The sequence below is a fragment of the Silene latifolia genome, chromosome 1, assembly GCF_048544455.1.
Source record: "Silene latifolia isolate original U9 population chromosome 1, ASM4854445v1, whole genome shotgun sequence".
In the NCBI taxonomy this organism is placed as follows: Eukaryota; Viridiplantae; Streptophyta; class Magnoliopsida; order Caryophyllales; family Caryophyllaceae; genus Silene; species Silene latifolia.
Genome location: NC_133526.1, coordinates 101,712,705 through 101,739,269, shown reverse-complemented (window position 1 = coordinate 101,739,269; position 26,565 = coordinate 101,712,705). Strand labels below are relative to the sequence as shown.

The following is a 26,565-nucleotide window of genomic DNA, read 5'->3' as shown; positions in this document are numbered from 1 at the left end:
AATATTCCCCACATTAATACTTTGTATCATCCTCACCCACCAACCACCACCCCCCTTCGCCGGAGGCCTCACCATTGATTGCTCTGCCGGCGTTTCGTTGGAACTAATCTTGTCTACCCAATCTGCCTCTATTTCTCCGTTTGTCCTCTCATTCACCGACGATCAAATTGCGGGTTTTCCGGCGAAGCCAACTTTGGTCCGTGATCGATTCTTAATAATCTGACATCTTTGGTGCGGTTGATTTTTAGGTATTTTACCTTGAATTTTGTGGATCTAACATTTAAATCTGAAATGAGAACAACAAATTAAAAACAATAGTGAGCTGAAATTCTTCGACAACGGCGTAAGGTGGTGGTTCGGTTGCGTGCGGCGTTAAGTTGTGCAAGATAAGATAAGAAAAAGGAGGTCGGATAAGTGCTGAGGCAGTTTCAGGGTGTGATGTGGCTATACTGTAGTTGTGGTTGTGGAATAGTCGGTGATCGCCGCCGATAACTTGTGGCTTTGTGGCTGTGTATGTAGATGAGAACAATGGTGATGAAGGGGCGGTGTTGTATCAGCCACGGTGGTGGCAATGGCATGTCGATTGTGGTGGTGGTGGTGATGTGGTGAGTTAATTGGCCGGGTAGTGGTATTGTCGGTGGTTAATGGGTGGGTAGTGCTGGTGGTGGGCGCCAATAGTGGTGGCGATGGAGGTGACTACAACAGTGGTGTTGGCCACACACCTACGCTATTGAAGTATGGTACAGTCATGAAGAACTGAAGGCAGCATTATTCCTGCAAATTCATCTTTAAATTGCAGCTCTGCACAACTAGTATTGTTCGTGAACAAATATATCTCTTGTAAATTTAATTTTCGAGGAAAAATTCATCTCTGTTTCCTGTCAATAACATTCTTATCCAACTTGCCTTCGACCGACTGGAATCAGTTGTTAATTGAATAGCTGTTTAAGTTTTGATTGCCTCCTCCGCCTTTGTGTGTGTGTGTGTGTGTGTTTTTTTTTTTTTTTTTTTTTTTTTCTGATAGTCTGCTTTCTACGACTGTTTTAGTTACTAGTTTTGCAATACATGTTTCTGATGTCTATTAAGTAGAATTAAACTTAATAACTTGATCGTCAAATTCCCAAGTCGACCACTGAAACAGGACAAGATCGTTTTCTGATATCTTTCCTGAAGCCTGAATGTGAAAGTTGATTTATGATTTCTTCATCATCCATACTTAGTACTGTCTTGCAGATGAAAGTGTTTGCAGTTCCTATACATATGGAATGTTTCTTGTGCGACATTATGGTGAAGAAAGCGTTTGCGGTTACTATACATATGGAGTCTTTTCTCTGGGACATTATGTTGAAGTTTATTGAACCTAATCTACTGAATGGCAGTTTCTGTGAGGAACAATATTCTGTAACAAAGAACATCGGGTTTATTAAATGAATGATGCACTGATTCTGTATTTCTGCCTCATATCTGACATTGAACACATATGGTGAATGACGATGATGGTGATGTCGCCTTAGAATTCTGTGACAAAAATACCTTGAATTAATGAAAAAGGACGAGGATTATTGTTGAGATTGACATTAAAAGGTAGAATTAAAAAGAGGGTGAATTAATATAGAAACACAAGTTAGGCTTTTCAATTTAATACTTAGTACATATACTACTCGGATTCCATACCTTGAATGAATTAGTTGAATATGCAAAATGTATGGGGATATAAAATGAAGACGAATTTTAATGTTTGAGTAAAAGTATTCCCAATTATAAGACACTCATTCATGGGATAGGTTAATAAATGTTTGGGATGAAGGAAGCACTACTCAAAGTTTTTCTATGACCCTTTCGAAAATTACTCGATCCAAAGTGACACCCACCCAAAATAATCCAAACCCAAAAATGTGCCGACAAAAGCACATCTGAAATTAACCCGAAACGAAATGTATAACGTGCCTAAGATGGACCGATCTAGACCAGACCCAATTGACCCTTTTACCTTGCAAGATACACTCCATTACCTTGTTACATACACATATTTAACAAGTTAGATACACTCTTTTTCCCTTGTAGATACACTCCTTTGACAAGCTAGATACACTCCTTTATCTTGTTAGATACATATCTTTGACAAGCTAGATTCACTTATTTACCTTGTTAGATACACATATTTGAGAAGCTAGATACACTTTTTTACCTTGCTAGATACACTCATTTGACAAGCTAGATACACTCTTTTACCTTGCTAGATACACAACTTTGCCAAGCTAGATACACTCCGGCCTTTACCTTACTAGATACACTTCTTTACCTTGTTAGATACGCATCTTAGGCAAGCTAGATACACTACTTTATCAAACTAGATACGCTTCTTTACTTTGCTAAATACACTCATGTACCTTGCTAGATACGCATCTTAGGCAAGCTAGATACACTCTTTTATCAAACTAGATACACTCCTTTACTTTGCTAAATACACTCATGTACCTTGCTAGATACACATATCTGGCAAGCTAGATACATTTGACTCACCTACAAAATCATTACTTATAATAAAACATTGCTTATTATTGTAGGTTTAATATGAATGGTATAGTATACTTCGTATTTTAGAGCACGACATTATGACCAGTTATATTATACTTATTCGTAAAAATTCATATTTACTAGACGGGACATATGATGGGTCTATAATGTTGGGATTGGATTTGCGTACAATTATCCCTGGTGATTATAACTAACACAACAATGCAACATATCGAGATTGTTTTGTACAAGTATTTATCGAATTTCAATTAACATAACGATTTTGAACATGACAAAGGGAGTTGGTACAGAATTGTAGGGAGACAGTAACACAATGCACATACCCAATTAAAAGTGGGGATTACAGACTAAGGCCAGATAAACCTGAAGGATGGAGAAAAATAACCAAAGAGTACAGTGATAAGATGATGGAACTAAGTCACAAAATCCTTGGCCTTCTTTCTAAAGCAATGGGTTTAGAGACTGATGCCTTAAGCAAGGCTTGTGCCAAAATGGACCAAAGGGTTATGATCAACTACTACCCTAATGCCCTCAACCTGACCTTACCCTTGGCCTCCTTCGCCACACCGATCCTGGAACCATTACTCTTCTTTACCAGGATAAGGTTGGTGGTCTCCATGCCACCTGTGATGATGGTGTCACTTGGATTACGGTTCCTCCTATTTGACTCACCTAAAAAATCATAAATCTCCCAGAGAGAACATCTTGAAGAGTTGTTTTTCCAGCCCCGCTGATACCAATTAGTGTTGTGAGAACACCTGGCCTAAAAGCTCTTGTGATATCTTTGAGTAGGTGAAGCTTCTTCTCTGAAAAGTCCCGTTCTTTCATTTCCTGAGACCAGAAAAGAATTATGCCACTTCAGTTACCGGCTTCAGATGCTAATTAACAAGTTATTGCTTACAAGGATTCAGTGCCTAGAAATAGAGTAATGAGATCACCATAGGAGTGTCAATGTAGTATTCCACATTTTGAAATGTCACTGAAAGGGGTTCAAAGGGCAAAACCATATTCCCTGCCATGATTACCAGACATTTCTTAGGAGATGGATAGATTGATCAAGTCGACAGCAGTTGAGTAAAGGGAGGAAGAGAATCCATAGACAAAAAATACTCATTCGAAACTTAAAACAGAGGATATTTCTTACCTTTATGAGGTTTCAAACTACTCTTGAAATTGGTTTTCTCTAAGTCGCTATAATCATCTCTACTTGGATCTCTATGTCCTTGTAACTGAGAAAGCTTTTCTCGTGAGATAATAGTTGTGGATGATCCCGGAGCTAGAAAGATGATCAAGATTTCAAGAAAGTAAAGATAGATAACGACATACCACATAGCCACTGAAATATGTCAATTAAACATGGTTATTGTCTAACCCTTCAAGAAAGTTAATGCTAACATAAACTCAATGGTAAAAAGTACAAAAATCCCAGTAAGAGCCCCAATTGAACCCAAAAATAGTAACCCTCAAAGAGCAGTCCACGAGATTGAAGAATTTCATGACCGATTGTTGTATTTGACGGAAGTAACTGTAGCAAAAGATGTAGTTCAGTAAACCATTAAAACAACATATCGAACAGTATTTTCAGCAACAGTTGGCAACCTTTGATTTTGTCAAGACATATATGAAGTTCCAAAGTCCTAGAATTTGCCAAAGAAAATTAATTCATATTTTATTATATGACACTTCCTTACAGTCAGTCATTGGGGCGAGAGTTTAGAGTTGGGCACTAATGTTTACCAAAAATGTCTAATCTACATGTCAGTAGAACAATGATACACTGATCAAATTTTAAATGATATTACAGTAGCTTCTCAAAACTTCTCCTTTATGAATGTCACTAAATCAAAAGATAATTTTATTGCTACCAGGGCCTTTCAACATTAAAAATTGCTCACCTTCTACCACCTTGGAGCTTGAACTTCATTAACACTTAGGCCTATCTCCCCATATGTGAGTGGTGTGGACCAGAAAACCCAATTCAACCAAACTGGCAAAAGATGCTGCAAGCAAACACAAAGAGAGGTAAATGCTCTAATGTTCTATTCAGAAAACATTAACGGGACTAATGCTCTTACATCGTGGAATTATAAATCCGCTGAAGATGAACGTGAAAAGCATAAAGATAACGGAAGCAAATGTCGATGCTACCATTGTCTGGAACAAATATGCCAACAAACGAAACGAGGACATTGTTGTTAAGTGCACTCCAAAATATTATTGGGTATGCCAACTACCATCAGAAGCAAGAGCGCAAAGCACACCCAGAATGATGATATTGTTGTTCTTGTGGATGCTGCCACTACAAATTAAATACCGGTTTCAGTAAAGGCCATAACAAATGTCACAATTAGCAAAACATGTACTCCGTATTTAGTATAAAACTAATCTCAAGTTTTTTTTATCATATACTCCTTCAGTTTGACCTTTCTTTTAATAATCTCAGAAACCCCAATTTTGAATACAAATGAAGCTCCTTAATACCCTTGGAATCAGGATGCTCTTCCTTGTACGCCTTTCTGAAATTCTCATGTAATTACCAATTAAAAACTGACAATCAGAAACACATCTCCAGCACATAGATAGACGTATAGAACTGAACTGAAACATATATCAAATTGAAAAATAAACCATGGAAGTCGTCTTAAAAAGTACTAGATACAATAGATACACATAGTATAACTACCGGATACAAATGGTAATACTACTAGATACACAAATCTATTTGTGTATCCAGTAGTAATACCATGTGTATCCGGGCTAATATTTCGTGTATCCACGATCTAAAAATCAACTACGACCACCAAATTGGCCACCACCTACACTACCACCACCACCCCCACACCTACTACCAGCACCAACACCACCATCCCTGAACTAACCCCACCAATCCACGAAATTTGTAATGACCAATTTTTATAAACCCTAATTTTTAATTTGAATTCATACCTAAATATCAATTTTTTTTATTATAATCTTATGTTTCTCATAAAACTACTTCTTAAATCGATATAATAAAATAGACTCAAAATACTAAACAAATCTTCAATGATTAAAATAATAATTGAATCTAACCTTTTTCATATAGTAGACTGAAATCCGTTCTTGAGAAGGTTGGTAGAAGCGGCGTTCGAAGCGGTGGTTGACGGTGAAAGTAGCGGCCGATGGTGGAAGTGGCGCCGACGTGGAAGTGTGAGATATGATTGGACGTTGAGTGTTTGTGGTGGGTTTGTGGTGGGAGGATGTCAGAAATGTTTTTAGGGGTAGAGAAATAATAAGCGCGCTTGAAATTGAATCTAATTGGTCAGTTTGTACGGTTCGTACCGTACTTTAGTTCGCACCTGACCCCAACCATATATATATATATATATATATATATATGTATATATAGATATATATATATAGATAGATAGATAGATAGATAGATAGATAGAGAGAGAGAGAGAGAGAGAGGTAGGATCCGGTGAGTCCACCTAAATATTTGAGTCCATGAAACAATATCACGCACTATACAAAACAATATCACGAATTTTTCTTTTCAGATTTTTTTTTTCGAAATTTTTTTTTTCGAATTTTTTTTTTTCGGGAATTTTTTTTTCGAAATTTGTTTTTTTTGGAAATTTTTCTTTTTCGTGTAAGCTGTGATATTGTTTAGTATAACGTGTGATATTGTTTAGCATAACTCGTGATATTGTATTACAAAACAATATCACGAAATTTTTTTTTCCAAAATTTTTTTTTAACAATTTTTTTTTTTCGTGAAAGCTGTGATATTGTTTAATATAACGTGTGATATTGTTTAGCATAACGTGTGATATTGTATTACAAAACAATATCACGATTTTTTTTTTTTTTTCAAAAAGTTTTTTTTTCCAGCTGTGATATTGTTTAGTATAACGTGTGATACTGTAAGCTGTGATATTATTTAATATAACGTGTGATATTATATCATGGACTCACGGACTCAAAAAGATAGGGTGGACTCATGTGATCCTAATTCTATATATATATATATATATATATATATATATATATATATATATATATATATAGGGTCGGGGTCAGGTGCGAACTAAAGTACAGTGCAAACTGTACGAACTACCTTACATCCATATATCAAAGTCAGATCAACGGCTAATAAGAAGCCTTAAATCACTCCTATTTCTCTCTCTATCTTCACCAGTCACACTACTTACCACACACCCACCACGACCTACTTCACCAACAACCACCTCCGCCGCCGCCATGACGGCCGCCTCACCGACATGACCTCAGCTCCCGCGCGGCGATAATATGACGACCATCGTTGCCTCAATTTTCCATCCATACGACGCCTCTTCTTCCTCTTTCCTCTTATCTGATCCCACGCATCACTCATCGTCAGCTCTCCGGCATCCCTTACGTTTCGCGCCGGCGATGCTCCTGCCTTTCAACGCTACCAGTCACTCAAGCGCATGCCGGCCTCAATGTCCTCATCGCCATTTGATTTTTGGTGTGGTGAAATTATGAAAAAATTGATTTTATGATTCCAGATATATAAAATAGAAGCAACATTTCAAAAAATCAAGAGTATTTGATGCTACATCGAGATATTTTGGGTCGGAAACATCAATTGTATGTAAGGATTACATCGGCGACGGCTGGTGTGGGTGGTTGTTGTCGGTGTGTATGGTTTTGGGCGTCTACAGGTCTCGGTTGTCTCTATGACGGGATGGTATTTAGCTAAAAACTCAGATCTTGGAGATCTTGGAGATCCCATTGGTATTTAGCTAAAAAGTCACCACTGAAATAAAATTTCATGCCATTTAAAAGCTTTTGTACCTGCAATGATTTGGCGTTCCACGAGAGTCGTGCAGTTTGAGATATATCCTTGTGGTAACATTATCGTTTGTTGGTAAAATGACAAAAGTCTAAATGAGAAGAGAACTCACATTATTTAGAGCCCTCGGTCACGGTTGGGGCCATCACAAATGACCATGGCTATCAAGATTAATCTCATAAGGTTATTCTTCAACAGAAATAAATAAGGATGCTTAGATGTAATATGTCTAAAATCACCTGTTGGTACTGGGTTGGATTTCAATATCCATGGAATAATCAGCTCAGCGGAGTATGGTTGTCAAATGAATGGGTATATTATTATATTAAGGACCAGGTAATTAATGATGTGTATCTAGCAAGGTAAATGAGTGTATGTAGCTTACCAGAGATGTGTATCTAGCTTATAAAGGTATGTATCTAGCAAGGTAAAGGAGTGTATCTAGCTTGGTAGAGATGTGTATCTAAGAAGGTAAACAAGTGTATCTAACTTGTTAAAGACGTGTATATAGTAAGGTAGAGGTAAATATCTAGCAGGGTAGAGGAGTATATCTATTATCTAGCTTGCTAGAAATGTGTATCTAGTAAGGAGAACAAGTGTATCTAACTTATTAAAGACGTGTATCTAGTAATAAAAATTGGCATCACTTAAATATATGAATTCTAATAGTAGTAACACGAGTGACACAATTGGGAGTTTGGGACAAATGTATTTCTTGTCCCTTGCATAGTTGAGCACCTAAAGTCCTAAATGGAGTTTATTGAGGATCAAGCGGGGAAATATTACATAGTTAGATCAAATTAACACAAAGAGGAGTGTATTTAGCATGTCATAAATGTGTATATAGCAAGAAAAATGAGTGTATTTAGCATGTTAGAGATGTGTATTTAGAAAGGTAAATGTGTGTATCTAGCATGTCAGAGTTGTATATTTAGAAAGGTAAATGTATGTATCTAGCATGTCAGAGATGTGTATTTAGAAAGCTAAGTGTGTGTATCTAGCATGGTAGAGATGTGTATCTAGCAAGGTAAATGAGTGTATCTAACTAGCTATTTGTGTATCTAGTAACTTACAGAAGTGTATCTAGTTAAATAAAGGTATTTATCTATTAACTTAATTCTTAAAAGAGTGTATCTAGCTAGCTACAATTATTTGCCTTTCGTGACAATGAAATCGACCAAACTTATGATTTTAATTTCACTAGCGACAGTTCTCGAATATTCCTTCCAAAGGTCGACCTAGAAAAGTTTGCCTTAGATTAATCGTTACTGTTGTACTGCAATCATAAGTTTGCCTTAGATTAATCGAACAATAGGTTACAAAATCGAACAATACAAAATTAATTAATACAATCATTATTTACATTCTAATATGATGCATTACTTTTATTACATGGCGGTATGTGTAACTTCTACACTGTCCTGTAATCTGCAATGCTGATAATAGATTCTGTTGCATGTTCGGTTAATAAACTCATCTTCTATAATAAATGATTCTGATGTATGTATCTATTATGCAGCAAATGCCTTTGTGAAAAATCACGAAAACCGAACACCACTTGATGTTGCCAGGAAAAATGGGCTTAATCTTGTTGTCCGTGAGATTGAGGTTTGCTCACTAAACATTCATCTTAGTTTTTTTTTTCACGACCAGATCAGGTCTCGTCACTCTGCTATTCCACAAAGCTTCATTCTGGATACTCCAAATATTGTATATGAGAGCAGTCAGGACTAAACAACTTACGTGCGTCTGCCATTTACTGCCGCAGGATCTTTGAATTAGTCTATAAGCATTCTGAATTCCATGACTACCCATTCGAACCCCAATCCATCTGAATAAAGTACCAACAAGTCTTCTACTTACAACACATTTGAAAAATAAATGTAGGCAACATCCTAATCAATGCAGCATCCTAATCATAAGTACTGCAAATAATTGTCACGAAAGGCAATTTCAATTTCACTAGCGACATCACCATCCCAGCCATCAGACACACCAGCGACATCACCATCACATGACCACGACTTACCTCCGGCCCGTTTATCACCACCATACACCACAAGACCGCGGCGGGGATAGCACCGGGCAGCCCAGACAGAGCCGGCGACAACATTTATCACCACCATACACCACGAGAAACACCTTAAATGCCACGATTAGGTTATTCGACTCACCGGAAACTACCTCCGACTACACCTAAACAAATTCAAAATTTGTTCTATTTTTCTTACCTTTTTCTTCGTCCCTCCACCATGACGCCGCCATAACTCCTATTCCGTGGAGAAACACTGCACGACCATCGTGGTTCCGCACCAATACCCAGATCTGAAAGTAGTAGCTGTAGCGGAGGAGGGGAGTGAGATCCGTCGATAAGTTTGTGAGTCGTGCGTGAGATAGTCAGAATCGAAAATATGTCGGCGCCGGAGATGCGACGGCGTCAGGGGCGGGATGACTGGTGAAGGTGAAGGTGGGGGGAAAGTAGTTGGTGAGTGAAGGTTGGGATTGTGTGGAAAGGTAAAAGGTAGTATGTGAGGTAGGTGGAGTCCACCTATATATTTGAGTCCTCCTATATATTTGAGTCCACCTATATATATATATATATATATATATATATATATATATATATATATATATATATATATATATATATATATATATATATATATATATATATATATATATATATATATATATATATATATATATATAGAGAGATTGAATCATGTGAGGCACCCTTCTTAGGGTGAGGCGGCTGGACCCATCTCCACCATCCGATCAAAAACAAATGAATGCACCAGATTGTGCCACGTCCCACTAATTAAAATCTCAGGTATGTTGCTCATTTCCCGTCGTTTTATAATCATTTATTCAACTCTCCTTCCACTCTCCTCTTTCTCTCTCTTTGTCATTTATCTCCAGTCTTCAGCTTCTTCAATTTTGTGCTTTCCATCACCATTTTCGTCGCATTTCGATCATCTTCAATGCCTGCAACGATTCCGTTCTTCACTACTATCAACATCTTCAACAATTTCGAAACACTTGCAAAAGCTCGACGTCGATCGATGAATGAAGATGAAGAAGAGCGATTGAATCGATCAACTAGGTGAAGAATCGATAGTAGAAGCGAGAGGAGCGGCAAGAGAATGAGAATGACGAGCCGATTTAGCGAACATGAGACTACTGATCAGTAGTGAGATTGATTCATGAACATCTTTCTAAAGAGTTGACGAATGCGGCGAGACAAATTGCGGCGACGAACATTTATACAGATAAGTTTGAATTTTAGTTTGAATCGAACAAATTGCGTTGGTTTTTTGTTGAATATCAAAAGAATTCTGTGAATATTTTAGTTTGAATCGAACAAAAGGAGTTGGAATTTTTGTGTATCTGATATTTCGCTAATTGTTGAAGAATTATCATGTTATTTTATTAGTTTGATGTGTTTTGATTTGATAGAAAATCTATGAATCTTATTGAGTTTTGTTCTGAAATTGAGAGGTATAATAATAAGTTTGTTCAATTTACTAGCAATATCGACTTTTATCTCAAAGGAAAGGAATTCAGCGTTTACATAACTCGGCTTCTTTAAGTTTAGCAAGTCATACCCACATCGAGAGAGATCGGTGGCCATAGCAGAACCAACTTGCTTCTCGCACACTTGCGGATCCATTTTTGCCAGGAAAAAGTTTCAAGCCAACAAAAGCCGTCATCCCAATCACTACACCGGCACACATAATCTTCACACTTGCATCTTTTATTTTATCCGTGATTGATTCTTGTTCACTAGCTTCTTCCATAACATTTTTACTGGATAAGTCAACATAACTTAGATTATTATCATATATAAGCTCGATGACTGTACTCTTCTCCAAAGCCATTAATTCCAACATCTTCTTGGCGTGTTATGCGGTCGCCATTAGAGCTTGGTGGGAACACCTTTCGCAGTGCTGTACTACATCTTTGCTTGTGACAAAGTGTCAATCACTGCAGTAGCCTCACCCCAATCCTTACTATGGCCGCTGCCATCAAGACCCACTTCCACTCTCCGGTGTTCCAAGTGCTTCAAAACAAGCAGGATCATCATAATAATCCCGGAGTTTAAATTGAACACCATCTGTCTCCCTGAATTTAGAGAAAACCTCCTCAGTCAGCCAAGTCTCCAACAATATGCATAAGCCTGGTGAGCTCCGGGCAGCCTGGTGAGCTCCATTAGAGGTACTGCCGGTGACGAGACGAGAGGTACTGCCGGTGGTTCCGGGCAGCCTGGTGAGCTCCATTAGAGGTGTGTAATTTAAGATGGTGAATTAGAAGGAGATTGAAGAAGTAAAGCGTAGAAGGGTCAAGTGTGACTTATAATTGTCTACTTTCATATCGGATTTGGCCATTGTCGTCTATTAGCTCAAAAGGTAGAGCAATGTGTTATTGCACATGGTGTGGGTTCGAGCCCCACATAGACGAACATATATAAAGCACTAGTTACACTTTGTAGTAACATTAGTTGTTCTATGTGGTAACAATAATTATCGAACAAAGTGATGCTAGCTAAGAATAACACTAGTTATTTGATAATGTAACATTGTTTCGTATATATAATAACACTGTTTATTTGATAAAGTAACACTTATGTTACATATATTGATAATAGAAGCTCATGTAGGAATTGAACCTACATCCTTTGTGCAATTGCACAAATGCTCTACCAATTGAGCTAATGAGCTAGTTTAGTAGAAACTGAATATTCCACCAACACACTACAGTTGATGTAATGGCCACAATATAAGTTAGCTAGTTTACATTACCAGTCCCTAACCGCTGTTTTTCAGAAAAGCCGCTAGTGGCTCTCTCAATTTCTCTGTAAGGGTACATGGGTACTGTGGAGTTTCCAGCAGCTTCAAAAAGAAGCCGCCTTGCACTCACTTGATTTCTCATATACGTAGTCCGCCGTCTACAGAGGTAGCAAATAGCAGCTAGAATTATTGTTGAACTTGCACCAGCAACAATCCCTATGATTATTTCAGCAAATGCATTTCAGTGTCTCAGTGAGTCACTCAATTAAGAAAACAAAAATTGAGAAAGACAGACTACCTCCGACGAGAATAGCAGTTTTGTATCCTCCAACAGATCGAAAGCATAAGCGGGAATTTTAGCATCGGAATCCGAGGTCGTTCAAAGAACAAGAGAAAATTATCAGCCGCATGATTATTGAACATTGCGGACAAAAGTTAAGTAATGAATGAAGTCATATGATCGAATCATGGACAGAAATGAAATGGTGGAAACTAGGTCGAGAATAGAAAGGGCGGAAACCAGTTTACTCCGCTTTCCCTTATCCATCGCCGCTTCCCTTGGTCGCCGCTAGATGACAGACAGACAGACTAATATTCGCCCGAGATTTCAGGATTACTCGTGGCAGACGTAACCTCTTTTTGCAAATCAAAAAGCAAATCATATGGCAATGCCAAATTGTCAATGACAATTTGAGATTCTCCCAACTCACAACTCACCATAAGAACCAAAATCACCAAATCTGAGATTCACCTAATAAAGAAAAGAGCAAAATAGGTGATTTTAACCACTTATGATGATCAAGTTTCACAAAATAAGCCTTAAGATTCACTGAATAGGGTATGAGATTCACAAAATAAGGTCTGAGATTCACCTAATAAAGAAAAGAGCAAAATAGGTTATTTTAACCACTTATGATGATCAAGTTTCACAAAATAAGCCTTAAGATTCACTGAATAAGGTTTGAGATTCACAAAATAAGGTATGGGATTCACCAAATAAGGAAAAGAGCAAAAAACGTGATTTTAACCACTTATGATGACCAAGTTTCACAAAACAACCTCTAAGATTCACTGAACAAGGTCTGAGATTCACAAAACAAAGTCTGAGATTCACCTAATAAAGAAAAGAGCAAAATAGGTGATTTTAACCACTTATGATGATCAAGTTTCACAAAATAAGCCTTAAGATTCACTTTGAATAGGGTATGAGATTCACAAAATAAGGTCCGAGATTCACCAAATAAGGAAAAGAGCAAAATAGGTGATTTTAACCACTTATGATGATCAAGTTTCACAAAATAAGCCTTAAGATTCACTGAATAGGGTATGAGATTCACAAAATAAGGTCTGAGATTCAATTAATAAAGAAAAGAGCAAAAAAGGTGATTTTAACCACTTATGATGACCAAGTTTCACAATACAAGCTCTAAGATTCACTTAATAAGGTCTGAGATTCACAAAACAAAGTTTGAGATTCACCTAATAAAGAAAAGAGTAAAATAGGTAATTTTAACCACTTGTGAAGAATTTTTACATTATTGGCTTCCAGTTTCACAAAACAAGCTGTAAAATTCACAAAATAAGGCCTAAGATTCACAAAATAAGAAAAAGAGCAAAATAGGATTCGTATCTAGTATTTCATGAATTTCTGATTGAATCATGTAATTGCCGACAAAAGAGTTATCTTCAAGGTTCACAAAATAAGCTCTGAGATTCACAAAATAAGGTCTAAGATTCACAAAATAAGGAAAAAAGCAAAATAGGTGATTTCAATCATTTACGACAAGTTTCAGAATATTAACTTACAGGTTCACAAAACAAGCTCTAAAATTCACAAAAGAAGGTCTGAGATTCAAAAAAAAAAAAAAAAAAAAAAAAAAAAGCAAAAGTAGTACTACTATATACGACTAAATCAAAAAGTAGTACTAAAAGTCCCCATGTACAGTAACTATACTAAAAGTTTGATCACAGATGTGCAAATCAATTGAATGCCACATGGGACAATGTTCATTAAACACTGTATAGCTTTTATCAGAAGAAAGCGACACGTTCAAAACTATGAACGCATGTTCATACACACTTACAACGCAGCTCAAACAAAGACATACCAGGTAGCACGTCTCATGTACTGCTTCCATGAGTCGCTCCCTGCTTCCATGAATGTAAACATTTGTCGGTATGTTTACATTCACTATTCCACAGTCACTTCCTGAAGGCCTGAAGCAACCCGAATTTCAGTATTTACTTGAGCATTAGTAATCAGATTCCTAACAATGTTGCGCGTAAAATCCACACTACTTGAGGTGATCTCAATAGAAAGGTACGATCTGTATTGGAATACAAGTGTAGAAAAGAACACATACCCGATCCATTTAAAGATAGCTTCAGGTCTTTTAGTGAATATAGAACTACTCAATCCACACTTCTGGTTTCCGAATCTCCGAGGCCGACAAATTAACCCTAACTTCAGACCCGACGAGCTCTACAACGAGCAATAAACATCCGAAAACCAGAAATCAGTAACACATCCACATTTCCACACAAACATACATACACCATCACAAATAGTAAACAAAGCCTAAATTAAGACAGTTGAAAGTTGGAGAAAATTTCCAACATTTTCTCCATTTCGATATTTCGATCGACAGAGAAAGGGAATGAGTCGGTGTATAGAGTATCACTCTCAAAATGATATTGTAGGTTCATTGGGAATTGTCAATTTGAACTTGTGGAGTTGCGGCAGCAACAGACAGGAAAATTCTAATGAAGGAGTGTGTATAGATAGAACTGCAAGATATTCCATAAAAGAAGAAGATTTGAGGGAAACGGACAGGAAAATTCCAATGAAGGCGCAAGCCCTCAAAAAACAAGAAGCTAAATTTTGAAGTACATTACTAGAATAAAGTGGAGCTCATACAGTAGAAAGAAAAAAGCTAAACAGACCATATATAATGCCTCAAGTTAACATGATGACACTGTTTACCTGTGATTCAACATACGTCAATCCCAACGAGGCCATTTTGTGAAAGAAAGACATAATAGAAGATATTAAGTACCTAAAACTGACCATTGCTTGTGGGATAACACGGTGTAAGAGTTACCTATTCAAATCTTCTGGTTTAGCTTGATTTGCAGATCAATTTGAGATGAATTAGGGTGTCGTGATTTGCTCGTGCGACAACCAAACTCCATAGAGTCATTAACCCTTTCCCATAACATCTCCAACAACTATTGCATTCAAGGGAAAAAAAGCATTACTCGCCACCACTGGAACACCAACATTAATCAATATAACGGATCGCACATAAACAATTCCACCTACTAACTATCTATAGCACAATATTACCTAACATAAATCAACAAACAAGAAACAAAAGGACAAACGAGCGATAATTTAATTGAACTTGATTAAAAACAGCTAAACCTTTCGATTTTCGGCGTCGTCTCCGAGAATTAAAAGCAACGAAAGCGAAGTTAAGAGCGACAGCGAGAATGGCGGCGATTCGGTGTGGCGATGACTTTCCTCCCTTTACTTCCGCCATTGTTAACACTTCCTCGAGAAGCTTCCTCCCATCGATAATGGCGGTCGTCGTCTTCTTCTCCTCCCATTTGCAAACTGTAACTAACTGTAATTATTACTCCAAACAGATGTCGAAGATCAAGCTGCTAAGATTTCCGTCGAAGAACAAATGCAAATCACTACTATTCACACTCTTGAAAGTGATCTCAATTCTGGTTTGTTTCCTCAATTCTTCGTGTTTTAGTTTAGAGAGAAGCAGGTAAAGAATTTGGGCCTGTTTTAGTTTAGAGAGAGGAACTATTTTGGTCTAAATGACCCCAAATTTCCAGCCCAATGAACAATTGGAAATCAGTCCAATGTAACAATTTGGTGAGTCAGCCGCCTCGCCATAATGAGGTGCCTCACCGGATCCGGCCTCTATATATATATATATATATATATATATATATATATATATATATATATATATATATATATATATATATATATATATATATATATAGAGGTAAGATCTAATGAGTCCCTTACCTCATTTAAGTCCTTAAGTCCCTCTAAGGGCCATTGGATGGACTAAATGAAAGGTTGAGATGAATTTGATTAAAGGCCATTAAAAAGAAAAGGAAAAAAATGTGGATGGTTGGATTGAGATGGATGGTTGAGATTGAAAATTACCAAAAACAATTACCATTAATCAAATTTCTATACACTAATTAATTTTTCTTTCTCTCTCTAGCCCCTAATTAATCAGTTTTGAGTTTTAGATTTCAGAAGTGTAAATGTAATGTTGTATGAGTTTTACAAGTGTAAATGTGACGGAAATATAATTATAACATTTTACAAGTGTAAATGTGATGTTTTACAAGTGTAAATGTAACATTTTAATAGTGTAAATTTGATTTTTTGTGACGGAAATTTTGAATTTATATAATTTTAACATTTTACAAGTGTAAATGTGAAGTTTTACGAGTGTAAATGTAACATTTTAAGAGTGTAAATTTGATTTTTTTGTGACGGAAATTTTGAATTTATATAATTTTAACATTTTACAAGTGTAAATGTGAAGTTTTACGAGTGTAAATGTAACATTTTAAGAGTGTAAATTTGATTTTTTTGTGACGGAAATTTTGAATTTATATAATTTTAACATTTTACAAGTGTAAATGTGAAGTTTTACGAGTGTAAATGTAACATTTTTAGAGGTGTAAATTTGATTTTTTTGTGACGGAAATTTTGAATTTATATAATTTTAACATTTTACAAGTGTAAATGTGAAGTTTTACGAGTGTAAATGTATCATTTTTAGAGTGTAAATTTGATTTTTTTGTGACGGAAATTTTGAATTTATATAATTTTAACATTTTACAAGTGTAAATGTGAAGTTTTACGAGTGTAAATGTAACATTTTAAGAGTGTAAATTTGAACTTTTTGTGACGGAAATTTTGAATTTACATAATTTTGACATTTTACAAGTGTAAATGTGATGTTTTACGAGTGTAAATGTAACATTTTAAGAGTGTAAATTTGATTTTTTTGTGACGGAAATTTTGAATTTACATAATTTTAACATTTTACAAGTGTAAATGTAATGTTTTACGAGTGTAAATGTAACATTTTAAGAGTGTAAATTTGATTTTTTTTAACGGAAATTTTGAATTTATATAATTTTAACATTTTACAAGTGTAAATGTGATGTTTTACGAGTGTAAATGTAGTATTTTAAGTGTAAATTTGAAGGTTTAAGAGTGTAAATTTGGTCCTTTGAGTGTGACTTTAGTCCTTTATAAGTGTAACTTTGGTCCTTTACGAGTAAAACTTTAGTCCGACAACCAACAAACACCACCACCGTCGTCCTCCACCACCAACTCATATCCACAAAAATATATTAGTGCAAATCTATATAAATTTAACAAGTGTAAATGTACAAATATATGAGTGTAAATGTAAAGAAATATGAGTGTAAATGTAAAAATTATGAGTGTAAATGTAAAGAAGTACGAGTGTAATTGTAAAGAAATATGAGTGTAAATCTGAAAAATGCGTGTAAATGTAAAGAAATATAAGTGTAAATGTAAAGACATACGAGTGTAAATGTAAAGAAATATGAGTATAATAAATATATTTATTAGATCTAAATATATAAAAAACTTGTGAGGAAATACAAGTGTAAATTTAAAGAAATATGAGTGTAAATGTGAGGAAATACAAGTGTAAATTTAAATAAAAACAAGTGTAAATGTAAGGAAGTACAAGTGTAAATGTAAGGAAGTGCAAGTGTAAATGTTAAGAAGTGTAGATCTGGAAAAAAAATTAAATACAAGATTTGGAAGAATATCAAGCAAGACATATTTAATATAGAGTAGTAAAATAAACAAGACTATAATTTAAATACTCATATACACAAAACAAATCACCAACCTTTATATATATATTAAAAAAAAAAAAAAAAAAAAAAAGGAAAAAACAACAACGAATACACAAACCAACCTTTATATATAATAATAAAAAAAAAAAAAAAAAAAGGAAAAACAAAACAACGAACACTTTAAGTCACTGAACATCAACCTCATAAGAGAACAAACTACATCATCAAAAGCAACGAACAACAATGTTAAATGTTAAAAAACGAATCAAAAATTAAATGTTAAAAATAGAAAACCAAAATCAAATATTTTCAGATCTGAGAACTCAAAATTCAAGCCTATAATTTTCAGATCTGAGACGAGTTGAAGAAGAGGACGCGCGATGTTGGGGTGGCGCGTGACAGAGCGACATGGCAGAGTAGTGGCGGTGGTGGTGCATGGTTTGAGGAGGGGTAGTGGCGGTGGTGGTGCAAGGTTTGATGTTGTGGGCGCGGGTGGTGGAGGGGAGGGGTAGATTTTGTGGGTCGTCGTGGTGGAGAGGTGCGAGAGGGACGGTGGTGGTGGGAGGGGAGTGGCAGATCTGGTTTGGTGCGAGAGGGACGGTGGTGTTGTAGAGGGGAAGAGAAGAGGATGGCTGCGGTGGTGAGGGAGGTTGAGGGTAGGGTGGTGGTGGCGGACATGAGGGAGGAGGGAAGTCCGAGTAGGTGGGGTGGTGGTGGTTGTTGTCGCGGGGAATGGTGGTGGTGGGTGTGTGTGTCGTGGTGGTGGCGGGTGTGTGTGGTGGGTGTGTGTGTCGTGGTGGTGGCGGGTGTGTGTGGTGGGTGATGACTGGTGAGGAAATGAGAGAATGAGGGGGAATTTTTTTTTTTGATTTTTTTGAATTATTTGGTTTCTGATTTTTGTTGGATTTTGGAGAGGTTTTGAATTTTTTTGATTTTTAGAGAGATGAGAGGAATGATAATTGTGTGAGATGAGAGATAAGTGAGTGAAAAATAAATGTTATATAGTAAAATTAGTGGATGATTAGTGAAGGTAGTGAGGGAAAGTGATTAATTAGCTTCAATCCCCTCCATTTAGCATTAATCCCTCACTTTTCCCCTTCAATCTCAACCCTCCATCCTATCTTTTCAATGACTCTTAAGAGGACTTATGGACTCAATGCTTTTGGGTGGACTCACTTGATCCTTCCTCTATATATATATATATATATATATATATATATATATATATATATATATATATATATATATATATATATATATATATATATATATATAGGCAAGATCCGGTGAGTCCACCTATATATTTGAGTCCATGAGTCCATTAAACAATATCACGCATTATACAAAACAATATCACAATTTTTTTTTTTTCCATAAAATTTTTTTTTTTCGAAATTTTTTTTTTTAAAAATTTTTTTTTCGAAAATTTTTTAAATTTTTTTTTTGCGAAGAAGAGTTTTTTTTTTTTTTTTTTTTTTTTTTTTTTTTTTTAAGCTGTGATATTGTTTAGTATAACGTGTGATATTGTATTACAAAACAATATCACGATTTTTTTTTCGAATTTTTTTTTCAAAAACTTTTTTTTTTTCAGTTGTGATATTGTTTAGTATAACGTGTGAAACTGTAAGCTGTGATATTATGTAGTATAACTGTGATATTGTAGGCGGGATCTCGTGAGTTTGGTTCTTACGGTGAGTTGTGAGTTTGGAAAATCTCAGCCATTAGATTAAATGGATTAGACGGCTGAAATTGAAACTAAGATTAACAAAAATGTAACGCACCGTTCATACTTGATTCCTAATAACAAATCCTCAAACGTCTCTCTCTTCTTCGTCAGCAATCTCATTCCTCTTTCCATACTTCACTACAGCAGAAACCTCGTCGAATTTAGGGTTTCATCTCATAATTCAATCCATTCATAGGTAATTTATCTGATTATTTGTACATTTATGATCGTTGTTGAGCTTTTGACGATTGTTTGCCTTTTTATTGCATCTTGTAGTTGTTTTTTCATTGATTGTTGACTCGAATTTGTCAATTTGCTTAGGCTGTGTTCAAATTTAGGAAATTTATCATGTCAATCATTCGAAATTAATCAATTAGGTTCTACTTCTTTGAATTTGTTGTTTAGCTTTTCCTGAAATTCAGGAAATTTTTTGTTATGCCAATCACTCAATCGTGCGAAATTGTTGCTGCTGCTCGAATGGTGGAGGATGTGGTGATGGTGCTGCTGGTGAACGGAGGTGAATGGTGTCGAAATGGCTGTTGTGATGGCAGAGCTCGAATGGTCACAAGAACGAGCAGATGGAGATCGGGTTTGCTGCGGCTGTTGTTGTATGTCGAATTAGTTGAAATGGGGGATTGTTGTTGATGCAGGTGAGCGAGGCAGAGGAGCAGGCGGCTGTCGGTGGTGAGGTCGGGGTAAATGGTGAGCTAGTGAGTGGAGTATGGTGGGTTGTTAGGTGTTGGAGTGGTTGATTGATGCTGCTGGTGTTACAGGTTGACGGAATGGCTGCCGCTGGTTGTTGTTGCGGTCGAATTGGCTTAATATCAATACTAGTGTCGGGTTTATGCGACTCAATTTCAGTATAAGTACTTACCAGCTGACAACTCGTCCTTGTTAAGCGCAATTGGTTGTTTCGAGTGTTATTAAGTACTCCGTAGGTCTTAATTTAGAATGTCGCTTAATGACATTTGTTATTATTGTAGAGTCCAGATTTGATTGTATTCATTTCAGACTGTAGCAAATTATTGAATTTGTTTGTAAGAAATTCATAATGCAATAAAACATTATTCTTTTCGGATTACTCAAAACTTTTTTGCCTTGCCTTGTCTTTCTCTTTTAATGCCTATTTACGATGTTTTTTGGCTATTTATGTTACTCTATGTGAATGATTTCTATAGTTTTGTTTCTAGAGGTAAATAATTACTCCTGTTACATCTAACTGAGGCACTGATCAAGCAAGCTTTGTGTAATGAAATAGGGGAATTTGTGATGTCAATTCCTAATTCTAAGTGACCGAAACTTCTAACAATGTGGTCTCGGTTTAAAATTTAAACTTCTGGATCAAAATTCATTGGTAACTGGTGAGTAAAGGACAAGGAAGATCGATTGATGTAATTCTCGATACATTTTTGTGAAGCAAAGGTCGATTGATGTATTTCTCAATACATTTTTCATTATGGGTCATTGGGTCATTCAGAAATAGTCACTATACATTGGCTTTCTGGTGCCAAAAAGAACTTGAATTGGATGGCAATAAGGGGTCACTCATTGACCTGTCAACTTTCTTCGTGGAGGGAAAAAGCGTAACCTTGACAGGAATAGCAAGAGGTGCCAGCATGAGTACAACCATTATAACAATGAAAGAGTAACAGACGGATTTCTGCATGGATATTGTACTGTGCAGTACTTTAGGGAGGCTAAGCTTAAGAAAAATATAAAATACTGCTATTTGAGTGTTACTGAATATGGACAGCATGAATGAATGATCAACTGCATGATTGATGGTGCTTTTCAGGGTGGGACCTCCACTTTAGATGGACTTTGTTTTCTAATGTTTATCCTTTGGTGGATATGAGTACCTGACGGCTCGGGTTAAATTAGTAACGGTAGCATAGCGTTACGGCTTTGTCCGAGAACCAAATTTAAAACTTAAAAACTAACTAAAACCTTTAAAAAAATAATCCCTCCATTATAAATCTCTCGAGATAATTTTGTGTGTATCAAGTCGTGACAACGTATTTCGTGAGAAGGGCATATGGGGACCGACTTGGTGTCTTTTATCATTTATTAGGCGGGAAAAACATTACAATAAACATTTAATAACAACACAATAACATGCGGTAAAAAAAGAAAAAAAAAAATCAAAGTAGTAAAAAAAATCAAAGTGACACGAGAATAACATAACAATAACAATGAGAATAACAAGAGAATAACAAAGACAATAACACGTGCTAAAAAAAAAAAAAAAAAAAAATCAAAGTCGTAAAAAAATGAAAGTGACAGGAATAACATCACAATAACACCGAATAACAAAGACAATAACATGCGGTAAAAAAAGAGTAAAAAAAATCAAAGTAGTAAAAAATCAAAGTGACATCGGAATAACATCGCAATAACACCGAATAAAAGACAATAACAAGCGGTAAAAAAATAGTAAAAAATCAAAGTAGTAAAAAAAATCAAAGTAGTAAAAAAAAAGTGACACCGGAATAACATCACAATAATGAGAATAACAAGTAGAATAAAAGACAATAACACGTGGTAAAAAAAAAAAAATCAAAGTTGTAAAAAATTCATAGTAAACGAGAATAACATCACAATAATAAATGGAATAACAATAACAAAGACTATAACATATGGTAAAAAAAAAGAGAGAAAAAATCAAAATCGTAAAAAAATCAAAGTAACAAATGAGAATAACATCACAATAACAATGGAATAACAATAACAAAGACAATAACATGTGGTAAAAAAAAAAAGAGAGAAAAAATCAAAGTCGTAAAAAAATCCAGGTAAAAAAAAAAGCACAATAATAGCATAATAACACGAGGTAAAAAAAAAAATAAGAGTAAAAAAAATTTCAAGTAAAAAAAATCCGGTACAAAAAGAAAAAGAAAAAAGGTAACATAATGAGTAAATTAAAGAAAAACATAAGAGAAAACAAAAATCAAAGTGGTAAAAAAAGCATAATAACACGAGGTAAAAAAAAAAAAAGAAAAAGATTAAAGTAAAAAAAACATTAGAAAAAAAGAGAAAATAAGTAAATGGCAATGGTTTTATATGATACGTAAGATTTGATCTTGGCCACTCATCTCTAATATAATCTAGTGGTTGAGATTCCCCAACTCACAACTCACCATAAGAACCAAAATCACCAAATCCAATCTCTATATATATATATATATATATATATATATATATATATATATATATATATATAGAGTAGGATCGTGTGAGGCACCTCATTATGGCGAGGCGTACGGTCTCACCAAATTCCTCTTTATGGTGAGCGCAAGATCCTGAGTCACCTATATATTTAGTCATGAGTCCATAAAACAATATCACGCACTATACAATACAATATCACGAATTTTTTTTTTCAATTTTTTTTTCGAATTTTTTTTTTCAATTTTTTTTTTTCGATTTTTTTTTTTTTCAAATTTTTTTTTTCGAATTTTTTTTTTTTCAAGTTTTTTTTTTTTTTTTTTTTTTTTTTTTTTTTTTTTTTGAATCTCATACCTATTTTGTGAATCTCATACCTTATTCAGTGAATCTTTAAGGCTTGTTTTGTGAAACTTGATCATCATAATTGGTTAAAATCACCTATTTCGCTTTTTTCTTTATTAGGTGAATCTCAGACTTTGTTTTGTGAATCTAACCTTGTTCAAGTGAATCTTAGAACTTGTTTTGTGAAACTTGGTCATCATAAGTGGTTAAAATCACGTTTTTTCCTCTTTTCCTTATTTTGTGAATCTCATACCTTAGTCAGTGAATCTCAAGACTTGTTTTGTGAAACTTGATCATCATAAGTGGTTAAAAATCACCTATTTTGCCCTTTTCTTTATTAGGTGAATCTCAGACTTTGTTTTGTGAATCTCGGACGCTTGTTCGGTGAATCTTAGAGCTTATTTTGTGAAACATGGTCATCATAAGTGGTTAAAATCACGTTTTTTGCTCTTTTCCTTATTTGGTGAATCTCGGACCTTATTTTGTGAATCTCATACTTTATTGGTGAATCTTAAGGTTTGTTTTGTGAAACTTGATCATCATAAGTGGTTAAAATCACCTATTTTGCTCTTTTCTTTATTAGGTGAATCTCGGACTTTGTTTTGTGAATCTCGGACCTTATTTAGTGAATCGTAGAGAGCTTGTTTTTTGTGAAACTTGGTCATCATAAGTGGTTAAAATCACGTTTCTTGCTCTTTTCCTTATTTGGTGAATCTCAAGCCTTATTTTGTGAATCTCGCACCTTATCCAGGTGAATCTTAAGGCTTGTTTTGTGAAACTTGATCATCATAAGTGGTTAAAATCATCTATTTTGCTCTTTTCTTTATTAGGTGAATCTGAGACTTTGTTTTGTGAATCTCGGAGAGCATTCGGTGAATCTTAGAGCTTATTTTGTGAAACTTGGTCATCATAAGTGGTTAAAATCACGTTTTTTTGCACATCTAAGTACGGATTTGGCTAACTCATCCTCAATGTTATTGTATTTAAGTTTAATACACTAAATTCTTAAATTAACTAGGCTATATGAGATTCGAACTCATACCTTTGTGCAAGATTTGCACATTGCTCTCCCATTTGAGCTAATAGCCTTTAAGATATACAAGTACATAACAAAGATTAAATAAGGGGAACCAGGTTTAGGGTTCACATAATATACTCCAAGCTTCACAAAATCAAGTCGAGGTTTCACAAAATTAGGTTTATGTTTGAACCTTATTTTGTGAATCTTGGAGCTAATATTGTGAATCTTGGAGCTAATCTTGTGAATTCTGAACCTAATTTTGTGAACCCTGGACATAATACTGTGAATCTTGGACTTGATTTTGTGACTTGGGGCTAATCTTGTGAATCTTTGGACTTGATTTTGTGAATCTAAGACCTAACTTTATGAAACTGGGTCTTTATTTTGTGAATTTAGGATATGATTTTGTGAATCTCATTCAAAATCAGTGTTAAAGAATAGCCACATCAACCACACTCATTTTTCACCATCATCGAAATGTAAGGACTAGGTGAAGATCAAACCAAGGATTACCTCTTGTGCCTCCGTATGTCCATCTCTAATCACTATGAATACACTATCGCCAAGATTGATGGCATGGATTCCCTGCCAAAAGTAATTAACTAGTGAGTGTGGGCTCAATTAACTCAACATGGACCAAGAAAATTAGTGGCTGATCTCAGATAATTGTTAGATAAGTTTGATGCGAGTATGACGGCTTTACAAGGGACTTACGGTTAAAAGTTGATTTTGACGAATGGTTTGATTACAAGGAATGAATAGCCTTCACGTTTCGAATGGCTTCTTTGATTCGGGTGGAAGGTTCTTCATACAAAATGGCTGGATTGTCGAATTCAGATGCAAGGCTGGACTCACCAAGGAATGCTCGGAATGAGTCAGCTACCGAGTATGAAAGAGACTTGAGATTGTATCCTCCTTCCAAGAAGAATACACAGCGGCCTCCACATACTTCTTTGGCTAGTTGTTTAATACTTGCAGCTAGCATGTAGTAAGTTCCTGTTGTAAACTGGAGACTTGCTAGAGGATCCAGGACGTGCCCGTCATAGCTACGAACATATCAAATTGAAAGAATTACATTAAGACGCATCATGAAAGGGTCCTAAACTCCTAGTTCATCAGAAAAAAGGTGCAATAAGATCTAATCCATCATTATCAGTGTACATCATCATTATAGGCCCGGGTTATTTTGAGTGCAGTGTGTCCGGTCATTTCACGTATGGTATGTTCAAGGCCATGTGGTTTTGAAGGTAATGGTGACGGACTAGGGTCATTTTCAAACTGGTTATTTTGGTCTGGTTGTATAAACCACGAAAACAACTTTTACGACTTTTGTTTGAAGGAATTAAGGCATGAATTATAAGATAGAGATTCACTTGAAGTGTTCAGATCTGCAATCACCTCCAGTATCTATTAAATTCTATTTCCATGACTCCATGAACCAAACATGAAACATCTCATTAACTCTGGTTCATCAACTTAAGAACTGACACTAGAATATTGCTTGTTTGATTAGATGTACTCCGTCGACCATAGTAAAATCAAAGTAGATTGCAACTCACCCAGCGGATACAAGGATTATGTTGGGCTTGAAGTTTTGGACGCATGGCACTATAACTTCATCAAACACGGTCCTCATAGCCAAATCTCCAGATCCTCCAGGTAGTGGTAAATTTAATGATGCGCCTTCACCCTGGCCTCGACCAACCTCGTTAATTTTACCAGTACCCGGGTAAAATTAACAATTCAATAAGCTGAATGAGAAGATGAGACCGTATTCTCCATTAACAATTCAATAATAATAGTTGATCGAAAATGTATTAAATTAAATTGAATCGGTGTAAATCGAAAGAAAAATTAATTGATAGAAATAACCTAATTTTGGATGATAATGGTGAACGAAGCTCGATGATAATGGCGGTAATAAGCTGAATGAGAAGATGGCGAGCGAAGTGTGAAGATGAAGACGGAGCTGAGCTGAAGATGAAGACGAGATGAAGAACGAGTTGAAGAACGAGACGAGCTAAAGATGGGTTGAAGAGAGAGAAAGTGAAGTGAGTAAATGATAGAGTAACACGATTTCAAGGTCTGTTAAATGGGGTGTTGGTTGGGGACATGTGGCATAATCTTGTACATTCATTTGTTTTTGATCGGATGGTAGAGATAGGTCCAGCCGCCTCACCCTAAGAAGGGTGCCTCACATGATTCAACCTCTATATATATATATATATATATATATATATAAAAAAGATTATTTGAAAATACACATCCGTCTCATACGAGTATTAAG

At 35.5% G+C, this 26,565-nt stretch overlaps 1 protein-coding gene and 1 long non-coding RNA gene across 2 annotated transcripts in view; one reads left to right on the top strand and one right to left on the bottom strand.

Moving 5' to 3' along the window:
• Nucleotides 1-26,565, top strand: part of LOC141608260 (uncharacterized) — a 37,538-nt gene that overhangs the window by 8,643 nt on the left and 2,330 nt on the right. The window lies entirely within an intron of this gene.
• On the bottom strand, nucleotides 24,952-26,007 carry LOC141617891 (histone deacetylase 14, chloroplastic-like; the record flags this gene model as incomplete). Its single annotated transcript, XM_074437171.1, has 2 exons — nucleotides 24,952-25,324; nucleotides 25,838-26,007. Coding segments are annotated over 2 exons (471 nt in total), but the record flags the coding sequence as incomplete, so codon positions are not given.